This window comes from Siphateles boraxobius, unplaced genomic scaffold, assembly GCF_051911475.1.
Source record: "Siphateles boraxobius isolate OS27281-9 unplaced genomic scaffold, OSU_SipBor_1 5, whole genome shotgun sequence".
NCBI classification, from domain to species: Eukaryota; Metazoa; Chordata; class Actinopteri; order Cypriniformes; family Leuciscidae; genus Siphateles; species Siphateles boraxobius.
In genome coordinates this window covers 35367501-35386422 of record NW_027509141.1, presented here as the reverse complement: position 1 = coordinate 35386422, position 18922 = coordinate 35367501, and the positions used below count along the sequence as shown (strand labels likewise).

The 18922-nt window shown below is 38.2% G+C and overlaps 1 protein-coding gene across 2 annotated transcripts in view; it reads left to right on the top strand.

Moving 5' to 3' along the window:
* Positions 1-18922, top strand: part of LOC143711986 (zinc finger protein GLI2-like) — a 96183-nt gene that overhangs the window by 41240 nt on the left and 36021 nt on the right. Inside the window, exons 1-2 of one of the 2 annotated variants that reach the window (XM_077204223.1) lie at positions 9648-9765; positions 10036-10141. Coding sequence is in view for 1 of the 2 variants with exons in the window: in XM_077204222.1 (XP_077060337.1) it covers positions 10036-10141 (106 nt within the window). In the remaining variant the exon portion in view is untranslated. Of the gene's footprint in view, positions 1-9647; positions 9766-10035; positions 10142-18922 lie in introns of those variants that run through there. The other variant, XM_077204222.1, reaches the window with a different exon arrangement.

Sequence of the window (18922 nt, the reverse complement as noted above, 5' to 3'; positions counted from 1 at the left end):
GCTTTTTTCAACCTTTATCAACACTTTCAACTAAATTATTTATACTTTTACATACATTTTGGGCTGTTTCTCACTGTTTTTTACGGCATTGTGCTGGCATTCATGTGCTCAATTTAGAAATGCTCTCATTTGTAGCCTATTACGCGAACAACCGCACAAAGATGTTGAATTTGAGCAGAAAGTCATAAAGGTCAAAAGGCCGTTTAGTAGAGAGCATCTAAAGCATGTTAGCAGATGTTTGAGATGTGTTTATGAGCAGTCCAGAAAGACTTAGATCAACTTTACTCTTCGCTTAGAGGGATTAGAGCTCAAGGAACACGTGTGTTTGTGTGAAGCTGAATTTGACAAGTGTATATATACTCAAGTATTTAACCTTTGGCCTATTCTATTTGCACCACGCAAACATTGATTTTACAGCCCTCAGCCAGATCTAAACATGATGAAGTGCCACAAAACGCCTCAGCAAATATTAAACCAGTACAAAGAAAGGAAATCGACAGAAGAAAGATTCTTGTGAGAGTCTATTTCTGCAGACTCAGAACACACAGTAAATGTGGGGCCCTCCTGCAAAGTGTGCCGATTACCCACAATCCCCTGCTAAGAGTGAGACTGACTGCGCCCGACAGATGTTTCTCATTCAGATCTTCACATGCCAGAGAAAAAACTTCTGCTGTGAGATTATGGGAACGACATGGGACCGAATGAAGATGCACTGTGAGTCACTTTGTAAAATAAACCCAAGATTTGAAAGGGATTCGAATTTGCCCTCACATTTCAGGACAGATGTTCTGAGTTTGCATCTCATAGAAAAAGTGTTTTTCTTCCTGCAGTTTGAGGATTAGCTCTCAGATTGAGGAGATTCTTCCCTGTAATATTTGCTTCTCTTTCAGTTACGAGAAAACAGTTTGGTCTATTCAAATTTCCTTATATTCTGTAGCTCCGCCCACAGCAATCTCTCATTGGTCCATAATTGTTTTGTGCACCATTTTCACTTTTAGCGTGGACAGAAATATTATTATTCAACTTTTTTGTCTTGTTGAGACACTGTGCAATCTGCAAATCAAGCTTTTTCTCATATTTACAGTGTTTTTATGCAAGAAAATAAAAGTAAGCCAATTACAATAATTGTGTTTATTCTGATAATGCTTATTTGAATGTTGACATGAAGCATATTAGGGCTGCACGATTAATCAAAATACAATCAAAACTACGATATGGCTGCGATTTAATTAAATAAATAAATGTGCTGCATGTTTCAGAGACAGACAAAAATATTAGTATTGTAATTTTAAAGTTGTGCTGTAAAATAGAATTATTATTATATTATTTTTATTAAATACACGTTTGTTTGTTTTATAGTGAAATATGACAATAATAATATTTGTAATTTTGTTTAATATTTTTTTATATTTAATATAATTATTTATGATTATAATATTTCAATAATAATAATTACTAAAATATTTAAAATAATAATAATAATTTGTATTATTACTATATATATATATATATATATATATATATATATATATATATATATATATATATACATAATCATAATTCTTATCAGAAAATGTTTATTAGTAAAACACTTTTTACTATTTTTAGCCATTTAATAATTAATAAACTGTTTTTGAACATGATAACATCATAAGATCAACTTGAAGCATCAAACAAACAAGTTACAAGCTATTCAAACCCATATACGTTGGACAGTCAACTAACGAATGCTCAGCTAATGTTCCAAAACACAATTAGCATCTTAAGATGGCTTTTTCAACAGGCATTAATCGAACACCAGCTATCAGTCACACAGTCCTTTCCTCCTGTCTGAACACATCGTCCAGTGATAGCAGATACCCGTCCCGCGTCTGGCCAGCGTCCCGTCCCGTGGTGTCCTGTCCGCTCCGGCGCTTCTGAGTGCTGATCGTCCAGATGCTCTATTTTAGTTCTTCTCACAATTGTGATCCTCAAGAGCCAGAGAGCGTGAAGCAGGAGCTATTCTGTGCTGGTAAAGCCATCCATCAGAGACACAAGGATGCTTGTCTTGACCTCGCGCTGTTATATGACACCAAACATCCGGCTTTAAATCAACAGGAAATGACACTTTTAGTATATTACAAATTGGTGATCGACTGATATGGATTTTTTGATGCCGATATCTTAGAAAGGAAGGTGGGCGATATTAAGCTGATATATGTGATATCACACTTTTTAATTAAAGGATTTGCATGCGTAACGATAGATTTAATGTATATTTTGTACTTCATTAATTAGAAAATATATCAGTGTACAAAAAATTATTTGAACGTGATAAATCTGTAAATGTATACTTTTGACAGAAATTGTTTGGTTGTATTATTATATTATATAATATAAGACCTAACTGCTGGATTTGCCAAAGTTTGCAAGGTTCATTGAATAAAATGTTTATACAAATAATATAGATGCATATCTATATTCAGCTAAATGAATGAATGAATGCATATTTGCTGATTGGTGTCGGTATATGAGAATATATTATAGCGTTTGCCTTTCTCTTACTAATAATAGAAAGGCACACGCTAATACTTTTTTCATATACCGTTCGCTTTCTTTCTATAAGAGTTTAATCTCATTTTGTCTATTTTTTAGACAAAACTGTTAATCAAAGACCGTAAACTAATGAAAATTACATTAACGATGTCAAAATAAAGGTCCTGGTGATGTCAAAACAAAAGTCCTACACTTCACGGCAAACGTATAAACGTAGAAAACAATTAAGTTTTTAATTAATTAAGTCAATTAAGTGAAGTAAAGAAGCTTAAATTGCACACTAGTTAAAGCGATAGTTCACCCAAAAATGTAGATTCTGTCAGTATTTACTCTCCCTCATGTTGTTCAACCCTGTAAGACCTTCGTTCATCTTCAGAACATGAATTAAGATATTTTTGATTAAATCTGAGAGCTGGGTCACTCCTCCATAGGCTTCTAAGGGATTGACACTTGTTCCCCGAAAAGTTACTGAAGACATCGTTAAAATAGTCCAAGTGACTACAGTGGCTCAATCTTAAGCTTATCAAGTGACGAGAATAATTTTTGTGCGCAAAAACAAACAAAAATAACGACTTTATTTCAACTATTGATTTCCTTCTCTGTGGGCGTCGAGTGAGTTCACTAGTGTAACAGTGCAGCGCTTCTGTGTTGTACGTCACACGCATCACATGACCAGCGTCGGCCAATAGTGAGCGTACAACACAGAAGCGCTGCGCTGTTACACTACACTATAGAGGCACTGTAGTCACTTGGACTATTTTAACAATGTCTTTAAAAACTTTTCTGGGCCGGCAAGTTTCAATCCCTTAGAAGCCTATGGAGGAGTGATCCAGCTCTCAGATTTCATCAAAAATATCTTAATTTGTGTTCCGAAGATGAACGAAGGTCTTACAAGGTTGGAACAACATGAGGGAGAGTAAATACTGACAGAATTTACATTTTTGGGTGAACTATCCCTTTAAGAGTCTAGTTACCCGTGACCCCACAAAAACACAATGGATGGATTCAGGTGCAATTGTGCTATTTTTCTAAATGAGCCTTGTTTAATTTACAGATGTGCGCTAGAGTAATTCCTGCCTTCAGCTGCAGCTCTGGGCCAGCTGTTATCCCGTCGCCCCCTTGGAGCGGTTCCGCGGGGCTAATATGAATGTAAGAAACCCTTCGCGCTGACGGCGCCCGCAGAAACGCCACTTTAATGCATCGCATTTTAATTATCGCCCTTATTCATTCGCCATCAGCGCCTCTGCTCTCTCTGTCTCTCCGACAGGGCTCTTTTTATCATAGCACTAGTCTTAAAGATAATAAACTTCAGCTTTAAGGTAATTACTTAATCTGGACAAACCTGTGTGTTAAGCAGCACTATTACGAGCAGAGGTGATAAATCAGGGGCTTGAGGTGGCGGGCCGATCACGACGTGCAGTAATCAGTCTTAGAGACTCTTGCGGTCTTAAGTACCTAGATTACACAAACAGCATGCTAACAACACGCGTCTCACTCTCTGTTTGTCCTTCTGTTTTACCTCCAGCACGCTGGGCTTACTAGAGACTTAAGTTAACAAGATTTGGAAGTGATGCACTTTTTTCGGCCTGTTGGAAATAATTGCTTAAATCAGCCTAAGAAGGTTTGCAGGTTTTGTGGTTTAGCTGATCAGGTGTGCAAAACCATCAAAACATACCAGCCTGATGAGTTAAAACCATCTTAGGCTGGTTTAAGCTATTTTTTTGGAAGGGTTCACTCTCTGCTTGTGTTGCATTTCCATAAATTACTAATTGCACATAATATAATGCTCCTAAAACTAAGACGTCGGGGTTGTGCATCGTTTAGAATTGAATTAAGAATGCTTATTACACTCCAATTCAGTTCCTGAATTTGAGTTGAGGTTATAAACGGGATGCAAGTAGGAAGTAGAATTAAAATTAATTGTAATTCAACTGTAATGTTTAACTAGACAAGTGAAGTTTGTCAAGACCAATATTGCATGTTGGTTTGACAAAGCCTTGTTTGAAAATTTGAAGAAGAAAAAAACAAGGGTTACACTTTATTTTAAGGTGTCATTGTTACAGTGAAATTAAATATTAAAGTACAGTGTAATATTAATTAACTACATGTACTGTACTTACTATAGGGTTAGGGTAGGATTAGGATTTGGTTGAGGGTTAATTGCATGTAATTAGGCATAATTTACTTTTATTACTATGGTAATTACATGTAACATATGCATCAAGGACACTAAAATAAAGTGTTACCAAAACAAGTTTAGAAAGCTTTAAAGTTTAAAGGTTAATAGGCCCGATAAATAATGGATGGGTGGACAGGCAATGGATAGATAGATAGATAGATAGATAGATAGATAGATAGATAGATAGATAGATAGATAGATAGATAGATAGATAGATAGATAGATAGATAGATAGATAGGCGGATGGATGGATGGATGGATGGATGGATGGATGGATGGATGGATGGATAGATAGATAGATAGATAGATAGATAGATAGATAGATAGATAGATAGATAGGCCAGATAGACAGATAGATAGATAGATAGATAGATAGATAGATAGATAGATAGATAGATAGATAGATAGATAGATAGATAGATAGAAAGGCCAGATAGATATATAGATAGATAGATAGATAGATGGATGGATGGATCGATGGATGGATGGATGGATGGATGTATGGATGGATGGATTCCTCTTCTTGTCATCCTAATTCAACTTCCTGTGCTTTGTTGCTAATTAATTCAAACTCACACTCATGACTCAAAAGGAACCTTATTCTTCAATTCTGAGTTTTGCACAACCCAGTGTTAGCAAGTCAAATCCCAGAATGCACTGCAACGCCGGGTCTGCTCGTGTGTCGTGGATGGCATGGCGGTGTTTGGTTAGGCCTGAGGCCAGCTTATTCTACAGGAATTTCCTGTCTAATTTCCCCTCCTGATTCTATGAGTAATGCCCAAAGCTTTTTAATTGCGCTCTAAGACCCCGGCCACTCAAAGGGCCATTATTGTGGCTGAGTACTTCCTGTAAAACGAAACCATTTACCCCTTTTAGATCCTGGGATTAGGGTGCAACAAAGATGAGAGGGGTTGTGTTTGTTTGGCCCGAATATTCAAAGATGAATGACATCAGAAAGAGGCGTTTAGAGTTAAGAGGGACAACGTTTATCTGATCAAGACCCTCCTACGCTCTTGCCTAAGATGGTTTACATGAGCATGTGCTCAAAAACATCACCAGTGGAAACCAGCAAGCTACCGTAGGCTGGTTTAAGCTATTTTTCTTTTAAGAAGGGTTAACTTTTTTTTTTGCACGTTTTTTTTTAAATATATATAACTAATTGCATGCAACTAAATGCTCCTAAAACTGTAGGATATCAGAGTTGTGTGCCATTCAGAATCGAATTGAGAATATTCACAGCTGTTTGACATCAGAAAGAGTTAAGATGGATGACTTTTATCCTTTTGCTATTTATTAGCATTGATGGTTCTATAAAGAACGGTTAACATCCATGGAACCTTTCCATTGCATAGATACTGTAGTGGAAAATTGGTTATTTAGAAACCAAAAATGGCTCTTTTTGGAACTTTAATTGTCAAGAGTATAGAAATGCTCTGTGTTTGAACGCTAAACATCGGCCAGGTGAAGAAGTGCATGAGAAAGCCGTCCGCTCTGGAGCCGACACTGAAAAAGTGCGGCACCCCGCTGTGCCGTTCCCCCAGATGTGAAAACAAATGTTATCACCTAAAAACTAATAGATGCGAGGGCCTTGGCGGAAACTCCACTGCGCGCCACAGCCCTGGGGGGATAGAGCTCAGTGAAGCTGGTAAACGTGCCTCTTGAACTCTCCAGAGCGATCCTCTTTTGTTCTTCCCGTTGCGGAGGAACAATGGAGCTGTCGGCATGATCGAATAATCCTGCCCACTCCTCCGGTGACGGGGGCCTGGACGAGAGCGGGTCACAAACGGGGTGGGTGTTTGTGCTGACATGAAAAATGCGACGGCTGGAAATAACAGTGGTAATGTGGATAATTGAGGGCGGGCACAGATGAATGAGGCTGCGGGGTAACGTGTCGTTTTAATGACAGGGACCGCGGCGGGTTCACGTTCACCGCCGTCTTATTTCGGTCAGGAGTGTTTACGCCACTGCAAACGTTCTGCTGTGTTTGGGTTTAAGTTGTGTATTTTTCATGCTTCCAATTACCCCAGTTTGTGTTTTATTTTTGCATCAGGCAACATCGTGATTAAAGTCTCCTTAACCGGACCCGCGTGATTAGGATTCATGTGGTGGTCCATGAGAATCCCAGAAGCGGCTCCGTCATGTTCTGCTGACCCACTTCACTCTTTCTCTTTGTCCTCGACCTCTCTTCCCATCCAGTAATTCACCCGCTGCATTAGTAATAGGGCATTAACTGCGACCGGGCGATGAATGTGGACGCTAGCGCGCCTCTCACACCCAGCATGATTATACTCTTTACAGGCCTTCTACAAGCAAGTTCTCAGTCAAGTTTCCTTTTTTCAGTAGTTAAAGGTCAGAATTGCATGTCAAACCCAGTGTTTAGATGCTCCAGATCTCTGTTGTTTTTTCAACAGCTGTGTGGCATTACGGTTGCACATGTCAGGTGTGTTTTTATGGTGTTTTTCATCAATTAAAGGGAACCTGAGGCATTTTCCATGACAAATAGCTACTATAAAGAGAGCACATGACTTCAGCTAGTCACGCATTGCTGCTTTGATTGTGCTAAATTATTTTTAAAAAACAAGCCAAATACTGAGACATAAGTAAAGATTGCTTATAGTCTTGCAGATTTACAGAATTTATGCACCTGGATCTCAGCGTTTCAATGTCTCGTGTGGTAAATTTGTGACTCTGCAGACAAACTTTAAGATCAGAACAGAACAAAACATGCTTAGTTTACTCAAACAAACTAATCTTGAAGGCAAGTTAAAGGGGAAGATCACCTAAAAAGTTGAAGCAACGATGTCCATTAATCACTCTCATGTGGTTCCTCCTTCTTTGTTCTTTCTTCTGTAGAACACAAAATTATGTTTAGCAGAATGTCACGCTGCTATTTTCAATACAACTGGGGCTGTTTAGCCCTAAAAAAGACCAAAAAAACACCTTAAAAGGAGCTTTCTGAAGTCATGTAGTAAAAAGTCATCTGAAATATATACCTAAGTGCAATGTAGTGTTGTCAGAAATATCGAACTTCCGCTTCATTTCAATACTGAAATGCTCATTTTCCTCAAAATAGATACATGATACCATGATCTCTCTCTCTCATCTCTCCGACACCAAGTGACACACAAACCCGCCTCTCCTCACTCACTCCTTTCATTTGCCCAGGATGAATATTGTTGGTGTTACAGGGATTGAATTTCAGCGTGAGATCGCGCGTATTGCGCATCATTTTACCCATTCCCTCAGATTTTTTCGCTCACACCCAAAGTGCGGCCCATAAAGCCGCCTCTCAGTACTAAATTGAGTTATTTTTCACTACTTATTGCACTTAGTCAAATACACACAAAATAATGTCAAAATGCAAGTCTTGGCAAGTATTCACATAAACACAGTCCGTTATGTTTTACGTGACGTAAACAGTTGAGAAAGAAAACGCATGTGTAACAGTATAACGGATCCGTGCATCAGGTCTTAAAGTGACAGTAGCCTAATATACCTACTGCTAAATTATGAGATCATATTGAAAATATTTATATGGCAGTTTTCCCCCATGGTATCGATTTTAAAATTGTGGCCAGTGAAAGTGTGGCTAGTAACTTTGGAAATTCACTAGCCACAGTGGCTGGTGACCAAAAAACGTTAATGTCAAGCCCTGGTTGTGTGTGTGAGAAAAAGAAATTTAGTCACTTTTGACTGAAAATTCACCATTTTCACCACCATTCTGCTAAATGTCTCCTTTTATGTTCCACAGAGAAAAAAAAGTCATAAAGGTTTGGAACACATGAAGGTGATTAAATTATTTCACTTTTAGTTTTTGGGCGCACTATCGCTTTAAGTTGTACATTATGTAAATATGAAGAGAGAGAGACAGGAAAGGCAGCGGGTCATTTCCTGTCCTTTGGGACGGTCTTGTCTGCCATTCTGAAGGGGAACAAAGTGACAAAGAAGCAAAGAGAGAGAGAGAGAGACTGCTGACTCACACTGGTTCTGTTGAGTGTATGAATCCTCTGGAGGAGCTGCTGAGAACCCCAGGTGTAGATAATGACCCGTGACCCCTGACCTCCCTGGGTCACCCCTCACCCTCCCACTGCTACCGCCCTAAAGAATGTTAATACAGTCCAGAGATCAGCTGATTCACTGACCCTCCTCTCATTCCTGCCAAGTCAAGCATTACTAGTACCAGTGTTCATAGTTGATGCACATAGAAACTCGATTGTTTTTCTATCAGTTTTTTTTCTCCACTAGGCATGAAAAGATTGAAGGAGCTCCAGGAGTGAAAGACTTTTCATTCATGCATTCATTCACATTCATTTGTATAGTGCTTTTCACAATACATATTGTTTCAAAGCAGCTTTACAAAAAATGCATGTTTTTACATTACAATTTAGAGTAATCTGTTATCAGAGGTGACTGTGAAATGTAAAAAATGTACAGTTCTAAGATAATACAAATCATGTAGTTAACTAACATCATGTATTCATTTAGCCAGAAACAATGAGCTCAATAAAGACTAATTAAGAAAACCTAGTAAAGACTTTAACATTGCGAACAGCTCTTCTCATATGGCACTATAAAGTTGGTGCGGCTGCACCCAAACATCAACTGTGGTTTCCAGTTATCATAACTGCTAATGAAGCCCTGTTGACCTTTAACGGGATGTCCCGAGCCAACGGAGGCTTTATTACAGGAAAGTGCTGATTCTGATTCTCTTTGGGCTCAAATAAAACGATCCAGCCAAAGGAGTTATGATGAAAAGAAACGCCAGCCATCGGCAGACTGTAAAACGCTGAGGCAACAAGCAACAGCTTTTAGTCTCTCATTAGTTAGTGTGTTTGATTTCAAAGGCCTAACCTCCTCTTATTTCACGTCACCCTGGCTCCTTCGTTTTGAGCTGGTGTCGGGGCCAGTAAAGCGTAGGGAACGCGGTTCAGGAGGGAGATGATCCGGTTGGCATGAGGCAGCGAAGCCGAGGCCGAGGAATGTTCTCCCAGTGCTGTCAGCCCCAGTTTGCGTCCCGGATGGGTTTTTCCTTCATAACGTCCATCATCTGTGTGAGTTCAAAGAGCGTCTAGCTGCAGGTCTTTGTCAAAAGCCCAGTTGGATATCTTTTATGTTGGGGATGTAGGATTTCTTAGGATACTTTGATTATTTATTTATTCCTCCACTCTTGTGTGATAGTGCCAATATTTTACACGAAACTGCTCAGCGCGCTGTGAAATTCATGTTACTTTATTGTAGCGCTGGTGCCTTTGAAATTTCTTTTTTGAAAGTCTGGCTTTTTCTCAAGTCTCTCTCTCTCTATTTCTCCTTCTCTTTTTCAGGCCCTCATCACATCTTCCCAACTTTCCATTCTCCGATCCCCATCGACGTGCGTCACCATGAGGGGAGATACCACTACGAACCCCATGCGCTCCACGCTTTGCATGGGTAAGCCTGCAGCTCTGTCTGTTTCTGGCTCTGGTTCTCAGTGTTTGTGAATATAAATAACCTCTGCGCTCGCAAATAAAGCATCTGCTTTGTTTATCCCTGCGGTCAGAATGCACACAGACATGCAACATTCAAATGCGTTGTAATCACAGACACAGGTGATCCCAAACCAGTGTGTTTGATGCTGAAAACATTAATAAAAAGCATGTGTGTTTATGACTGAAATGGACATTGTGAAGCACACATTATTTTGAGATTCAAATCAAAAACGGAGCTACGTCATTCAGTTCTTGATTTAGTCGTTTAGAAAACACTTAAACCCTCGCCTTGTTTCCATGCCAGATAAAAAACACTCAAGGCCGGGCAAATCTCACATCCAGGAAACAGATAAGTGCAATTCATGGGATCAAACATCTGGAAAGGAGAATATAAACTTTTCTTCTTTCATCTTAGTCTCATTTCTGTCATGACAACTCTCGGAGTGATTGGCATAATAATGGGTATGACAATGTTGTATGTTTGGACAGATATGCTACGCTGCTGCTGCTGTGGCAGAGCAAGTACAGGACTTGCTACTGCCAATAGACTCCTTTTCAGTTGGTAAACATGATGACGTATTTATGTGGGCGGAGCTTAGGTGGAGGCAGAACGATCCCTCTGGCCGCTTCACTAACGCTAGTTTGCAAGTTTTGTTAGCTTGTTTTTTAACAATGACGGGAGAAAACCAGATTTTATCTTAAGGTGCAAGGTCACTCACTGTCCAGGACTGTGATTGTTATTTGAAAAAGTTAATTTTAACGGACGGAACCAGATTGGCCGACCCATACACGCTCAGTCAATGGATGGACGATCTGACAGGATTAACGTTACCTCGGTTGAGTGGCCTGCCTTCTACACCTGATGAAGAAACCGAGCGTAAAGACAAACTGAGGGCATATAAATCTTTAGATGCCTATAACTATGTGATGAATGGTCTTGACTTGTGGCAACTTTACATTGCGCTGTCCTGCCCAGCGCCAAGATCAGAAGACGACAATGTAAAGAGTGACATTACAGTGCAATTTTAATGTGAATATTTTCTAGAATTTTAAAAAAAAATTATAATAATTAACTATGTATTTAATTATTCTTTCTTACCAGGTTCTTCAAAAAGTATATCACAATCAATCACAACAATGTATACAATCATAGATGATTCACAACAAATAATCACAATAACTTAGAAAATATTATGCGATAAAATAAAAAATTGGATCCTGTAGGTGATTCTTACACCCAGAAACACAACAAGATGGCATTTAATAAAAATAATAATAATTTAAGATCCTTATTATGTAGCCGAATCTGTGCTGGTTTGTATTGGCCGCCTCCAGTTTTCACTTTGTTTTGCCTCCAGCTAACGCTGTGACGTAATTGTGACGTCGGCGCAAAAGGGGTCTATACATACACGACACGCTACTGTGAGCAAGTAAGACATGCTGCTGCTGTACAATATAGCGTACATGAATTACCCATAGCAGATCTATACAGGTGGAGCTGGGGAAGGTGGAGGGTTTCTGAAGCACACTGCACTGCTAAGGCAAATGCTACCCAAGTATTTGAAGGTTGAGAAGCGAGCTCATTGGCTAATGGCTACTGATACGGCAGGAACCAATCAGCTGTGCCCTATAGATAGCGATGTAATTATGAACATGTGAGTAAAAGGACCTATTAGCCTGCACCATCTAGAGTTTTATGCCAGAACTTTGTATTTATTTATTTTTTCATTTAACTTTTTATTATAATGATTAACACTGTCTGCACTGATACAGTATTCAGATGTGTGTTCAGATTATAATGACTGATGCTGATACACTGATACAGTATACAGATGTGTGTTCAGATTATAATGACTGACGCTGTCTACACTGATACAGTATACAGATGTGTGTTCAGATTATAATGACTGATGCTGAGACACTGATACAGTATACAGATGTGTGTTCAGATTATAATGACTGACACTGATACAGTATACAGATGTGTGTTCAGATTATAATGATTGATGCTGATACAGTATACAGATGTGTGTTCAGATTATAATGACTGACACTGATACAGTATACAGATGTGTGTTCAGATTATAATGACTGACACTGATACAGTATACAGATGTGTGTTCAGATTATAATGACTGACGCTGTCTACACTGATACAGTATACAGATGTGTGTTCAGATTATAATGACTGACACTGATACAGTATACAGATGTGTGTTCAGATTATAATGACTGACACTGATACAGTATACAGATGTGTGTTCAGATTATAATGACTGACGCTGTCTACACTGATACAGTATACAGATGTGTGTTCAGATTATAATGACTGACACTGATACAGTATACAGATGTGTGTTCAGATTATAATGACTGACGCTGTCTACACTGATACAGTATACAGATGTGTGTTCAGATTATAATGACTGACACTGATACAGTATACAGATGTGTGTTCAGATTATAATGACTGACACTGATACAGTATACAGATGTGTGTTCAGATTATAATGACTGACGCTGTCTACACTGATACAGTATACAGATGTGTGTTCAGATTATAATGACTGACGCTGTCTACACTGATACAGTATACAGATGTGTGTTCAGATTATAATGACTGACGCTGTCTACACTGATACAGTATACAGATGTGTGTTCAGATTATAATGACTGACGCTGTCTACACTGATACAGTATTCAGATGTGTGTTCAGATTATAATGACTGACACTGATACAGTATACAGATGTGTGTTCAGATTATAATGACTGACGCTGTCTACACTGATACAGTATACAGATGTGTGTTCAGATTATAATGACTGATGCTGATACACTAATACAGTATACAGATGTGTGTTCAGATTATAATGACTGATGCTGATACACTGATACAGTATACAGATGTGTGTTCAGATTATAATGACTGACGCTGTCTACACTGATACAGTATACAGATGTGTGTTCAGATTATAATGACTGATGCTGAGACACTGATACAGTATACAGATGTGTGTTCAGATTATAATCACTGATGCTTATACACTGATACAGTATACAGATGTGTGTTCAGATTATAATGACTGACACTGATACAGTATACAGATGTGTGTTCAGATTATAATGACTGACACTGATACAGTATACAGATGTGTGTTCAGATTATAATGACTGACGCTGTCTACACTGATACAGTATACAGATGTGTGTTCAGATTATAATGACTGACACTGATACAGTATACAGATGTGTGTTCAGATTATAATGACTGACGCTGTCTACACTGATACAGTATACAGATGTGTGTTCAGATTATAATGACTGATGCTGATACACTGATACAGTATACAGATGTGTGTTCAGATTATAAAGACTGACGTTGATACACTGATACAGTATACAGATGTGTGTTCAGATTATAATGACTGATGCTGATACACTGATACAGTATACAGATGTGTGTTCAGATTATAATGACTGATGCTGATACACTGATACAGTATACAGATGTGTGTTCAGATTATAATGACTGATGCTGATACAGTATACAGATGTGTGTTCAGATTATAATGACTGACACTGATACAGTATACAGATGTGTGTTCAGATTATAATGACTGACGCTGTCTACACTGATACAGTATACAGATGTGTGTTCAGATTATAATGACTGATGCTGATACACTGATACAGTATACAGATGTGTGTTCAGATTATAAAGACTGACGTTGATACACTGATACAGTATACAGATGTGTGTTCAGATTATAATGACTGATGCTGATACACTGATACAGTATACAGATGTGTGTTCAGATTATAATGACTGATGCTGATACAGTATACAGATGTGTGTTCAGATTATAATGACTGACACTGATACAGTATACAGATGTGTGTTCAGATTATAATGACTGACGCTGTCTACACTGATACAGTATACAGATGTGTGTTCAGATTATAATGACTGACACTGATACAGTATACAGATGTGTGTTCAGATTATAATGACTGACACTGATACAGTATACAGATGTGTGTTCAGATTATAATGACTGACACTGATACAGTATACAGATGTGTGTTCAGATTATAATGACTGACACTGATACAGTATACAGATGTGTGTTCAGATTATAATGACTGACACTGATACAGTATACAGATGTGTGTTCAGATTATAATGACTGACACTGATACAGTATACAGATGTGTGTTCAGATTATAATGACTGACACTGATACAGTATACAGATGTGTGTTCAGATTATAATGACTGACGCTGATACGCTGATACAGTATACAGATGTGTGTTCAAATTATAATGACTGACACTGATACAGTATACAGATGTGTTTTCAGATTATAATGACTGACACTGATACAGTATACAAATGTGTGTTCAGATTATAATGACTGATGCTGTCTACACTGATACAGTATACAGATGTGTGTTCAGATTATAATGACTGACGCTGATACACTGATACAGTATACAGATGTGTGTTCAGATTATAATGACTGACGCTGTCTACACTGATACAGTATACAGATGTGTGTTCAAATTATAATGACTGACACTGATACAGTATACAGATGTGTTTTCAGATTATAATGACTGACACTGATACAGTATACAAATGTGTGTTCAGATTATAATGACTGATGCTGTCTACACTGATACAGTATACAGATGTGTGTTCAGATTATAATGACTGACGCTGATACACTGATACAGTATACAGATGTGTGTTCAGATTATAATGACTGACGGTGATACAGTATACAGATGTGTGTTCAGATTATAATGACTGACACTGATACAGTATACAGATGTGTGTTCAGATTATAATGACTGACACTGATACAGTATACAAATGTGTGTTCAGATTATAATGACTGACGCTGTCTACACTGATACAGTATACAGATGTGTGTTCAGATTATAATGACTGACGCTGATACACTGATACAGTATACAGATGTGTGTTCAGATTATAATGACTGACACTGATACAGTATACAGATGTGTGTTCAGATTATAATGACTGACACTGATACAGTATACAGATGTGTGTTCAGATTATAATGACTGACACTGATACAGTATACAAATGTGTGTTCAGATTATAATGACTGACGCTGATACAGTATACAGATGTGTGTTCAGATTATAATGACTGACACTGATACAGTATACAGATGTGTGTTCAGATTATAATGACTGATGCTGTCTACACTGATACAGTATACAGATGTGTGTTCAGATTATAATGACTGACGCTGATACACTGATACAGTATACAGATGTGTGTTCAGATTATAATGACTGACACTGATACAGTATACAGATGTGTGTTCAGATTATAATGACTGACGCTGATACACTGATACAGTATACAGTTTTGTGTGTTCAGATTATAATGACTGACGGTGATACCCTGATACAGTATACAGATGTGTGTTTAGTTTCTGACAGACTCCACGTGCTTGAGTCTGCCAACAACAGGACACACGGAAGACTGAAAGAACGTTTGCTTTGACACGCCCAGTTTAAACAGCTTGTTTACGTTTCTGTAAAGACTTCATAAGGATCCAAACATTGGAAACATGGATGGTTTATTTTAATGGCGTCCCGGATCACTTTAGAGGATTATATGTTTGTTCAGAGCACTTTATTTTGTAAACGAGGCAAGTGTAATACGCCAGGCCATCTAAGATATAGGTGTCTTTCTTCTTCTTCAGTAGAACAGTAAAAGAGACTTTTAGCTAAAATCGTGGTCCTTGATGATTCATAAAATGCGAGTCAACGGCTACCGTCACTTTCAGAGTCAAAAGAACATATACAGGCAAAACAAAAAACTCCTGACGATACATTGAGGTTTTATGAAGCGAAATGATCGGTCTGTACAAGAAACCAAACATTACCTGTAATCCACAACCTCAGAAATCAGTCCTGAGTGCATTCACGAGGACAAGCTTCTTGTCGCATTATGGCGTGATTTCTTAGCGTTGTTTTAAGTATCCATTTTGTCACCTTAGATCATTTGATCTTAGGAGGATTTAATTAGAAATTGAGTTCGTATTAAGACTTTTTGGTGTTTGTTGTTGACAAACTCTAGAAGAGACACATGAAATTACTGGGGAGAGACGTGGGAATCAGGAAACATAAAGTTTTTAGTTTTGTTTCCGATCAGATAATTTGATCTTGGAAGAATTTGATGAGAAAGGTTTGAGCTCATTTTGAGATCTCAGACTTTTAAACAGTCTTTGGTGCAAAAGGCTGAGCACATTGATTAGGTCTTTGCTGAAACCCTAGAAGAGATACATGTGAGATTACTGGGGGGAAACGTGAAAATCAGGACACTTCATTGGGTTTTTCGGTTTTGTTTCGTTTAAGTATCAATTTTGCTCAGATATTTCTCTTCAAATTCCTTAATGAGACAACAGTTTGCATAAATTATGTGCACAAACCAATACAATTAGCATGTGGGTAGCACCTCAGGTCCCTATGTACAATATACTTACTATATGCACTATACCCACTGTGTATATTTATATACATTTTGTATATTTTCAGTATTTACTTTTGATTGTCTTATATGTTGATTTGTTATTTGTTCTATCTATAGTGTATGTTACGTCCACCTGTTGTTGTACTACCCTTATGTTGTTGTCTTATTTATGATTGTAAATATTTTGCACATTTGGGCTTGAATGAACGCAACTTGAACTTGAACTTGATCTTGGGAAATATTAATGAGAACTTATTGAGTTCATTCTCAGATCTCTGACCTTTGCAGACTTTGTGCTCAGCTTTTCCAAGACACCGTTGTTGAGATCTCGTCTGAAAGGAGACAAATCTAAGTGTCAAGAGACTTTAGCATTTGGTCTCTTTGCTGTCTAGGAGAAACAGTTGAGATATTCCAGAGATCTGTGAGTTTTAGTTTAGGCTCCCCAAACAGAAATTTTCCGTACTTTATTTTCTACAGCCGTCCATCCCAGAGGTCTTGTTTTTCCCATCATGCACCAGTTCAGGTGTGTCGAGCCGCTGCAGTAATGTAGGTTAACCTCTAGACCTTCAGAGCTTCATGCGTCCCACGTGAATTTTCCAAATTTCCAGGCGGCGGTATTGTAGAATCAGAACACAAAGTGGGCCGCGCTAGTTTTTGAAGTTACACTTTGTTGTTTTTCCTTAAATACAACTCCTTGGAGTTTTTTTCCCCTCCTCGTCTTTTTTGAAACGGGGTCTTGAGGCTCGAAGGAAGGTTTATCTTAAAAGAGCAGAATAAATCGATAGAATTCTCGAAGTACCGCTGTTACATTTAAATTCACAGATTTTGATGGTGATACATTCGGTCGGGCCGCTAGCAGCTAGCCTATTCATCACACATAGAGCCGCGTTGGGGGGAGACTAGCTGTCTCAACACTCGCTCGCCTTGATTAATGTGATTTGATCTTGACAGTGGACCCCTAATTCATCAAGACCTTGATCTGGCTGTCTTTTCCTCTGCCTGAGCCAAATTCATCTAATTACAGGGACATTGTGCAGCAAATTAAGCGTGGTGTCGCCCGTGGCAAGCCGAGACACTTTGTTACAGTCGCCGGGCGGCATGTCAAGGGTCTCCAAGCTGATTGTCTAACATGACATCTCCATACAGTTCGTTTTATCATTGTTTGCATATAAAATAATGAGGGTGCTGGTTATTTTGTCAGAGCTGTCAGCGGAGCGGCAGTAGGAAGCTTCCCCTATGGATATCTTGCTTTCGTTCTTCATTTTTTTCCTCTGTTTGACAAAGCGAGGTGGAGAAAAGCTAGCTTATTTTCCCAGAGCTGGCTGAAATGACAACGGACGGTGCGATTCATCTGTGTTGCGGACGGGAGCGCCGTGGGAATTCTCCCAGGCGGAGGAACGCACTTCCGAACGAACCTCCCACTTGTCAGCGTCTCTTCCCGTCCAGCCGAGTGTCAGGAAGCTTCCAGCGAGACAACAGGCCTGGAGAAAGACACTTCCACTGCTCCGATGCTGCGGAGAAAACAAACCTTTTTGCTTTGAGGGAAATAGGGAATATTAATGTTTAGTGTAGATTAACACAGAAAATAATGTCTACTTGTCCTTAGTAGAAAAAACGAGCAGGAAACCTGTTTACAACTATTCACTTACAAAGTTCTGCGACAGAATAATGTATTCTCATTATTAACTATCTATTAACTATGACTTTTGCCTTAATAAACTCCTAATTAATCCTTATTAATAGTTAGTAAGGTAGCCTAGTGGTTAAATTTACGTATTATAGGATTAAGGGATATATAATATGATCATGCAGAATAATGCATAAATATATGCTTTAATAAACAGACAATATCCTAGTAATATGCGTGCTAATGAGCAACTAGTTAGTGAGAATTCAACCCTAAACTAAAGTGTTACCCATTATTTTTAAAGGGTCATGAAACCCTGAAACATCTTCGTTTTTTTTTTTTCTAAACTATTGCACAGTATGTACTCAAAGCAATAATAATAATACCGTTTATTAAACATTATTTGGTCACACTTTAGATTAGGGTCCAATTCTCATTTTTAACTATATATTAACTATGACTTTTACCTCAATAAACTCCTAATTAATGCGTATTAATAGTTAGTAAGGTAGTGGTTATGTTTATGTATTAAAGGATTAAGGGATATATAAAATGATCAAGTAGAATAAGGCATGAATATGTGCTTTAATAAACAGCCAAT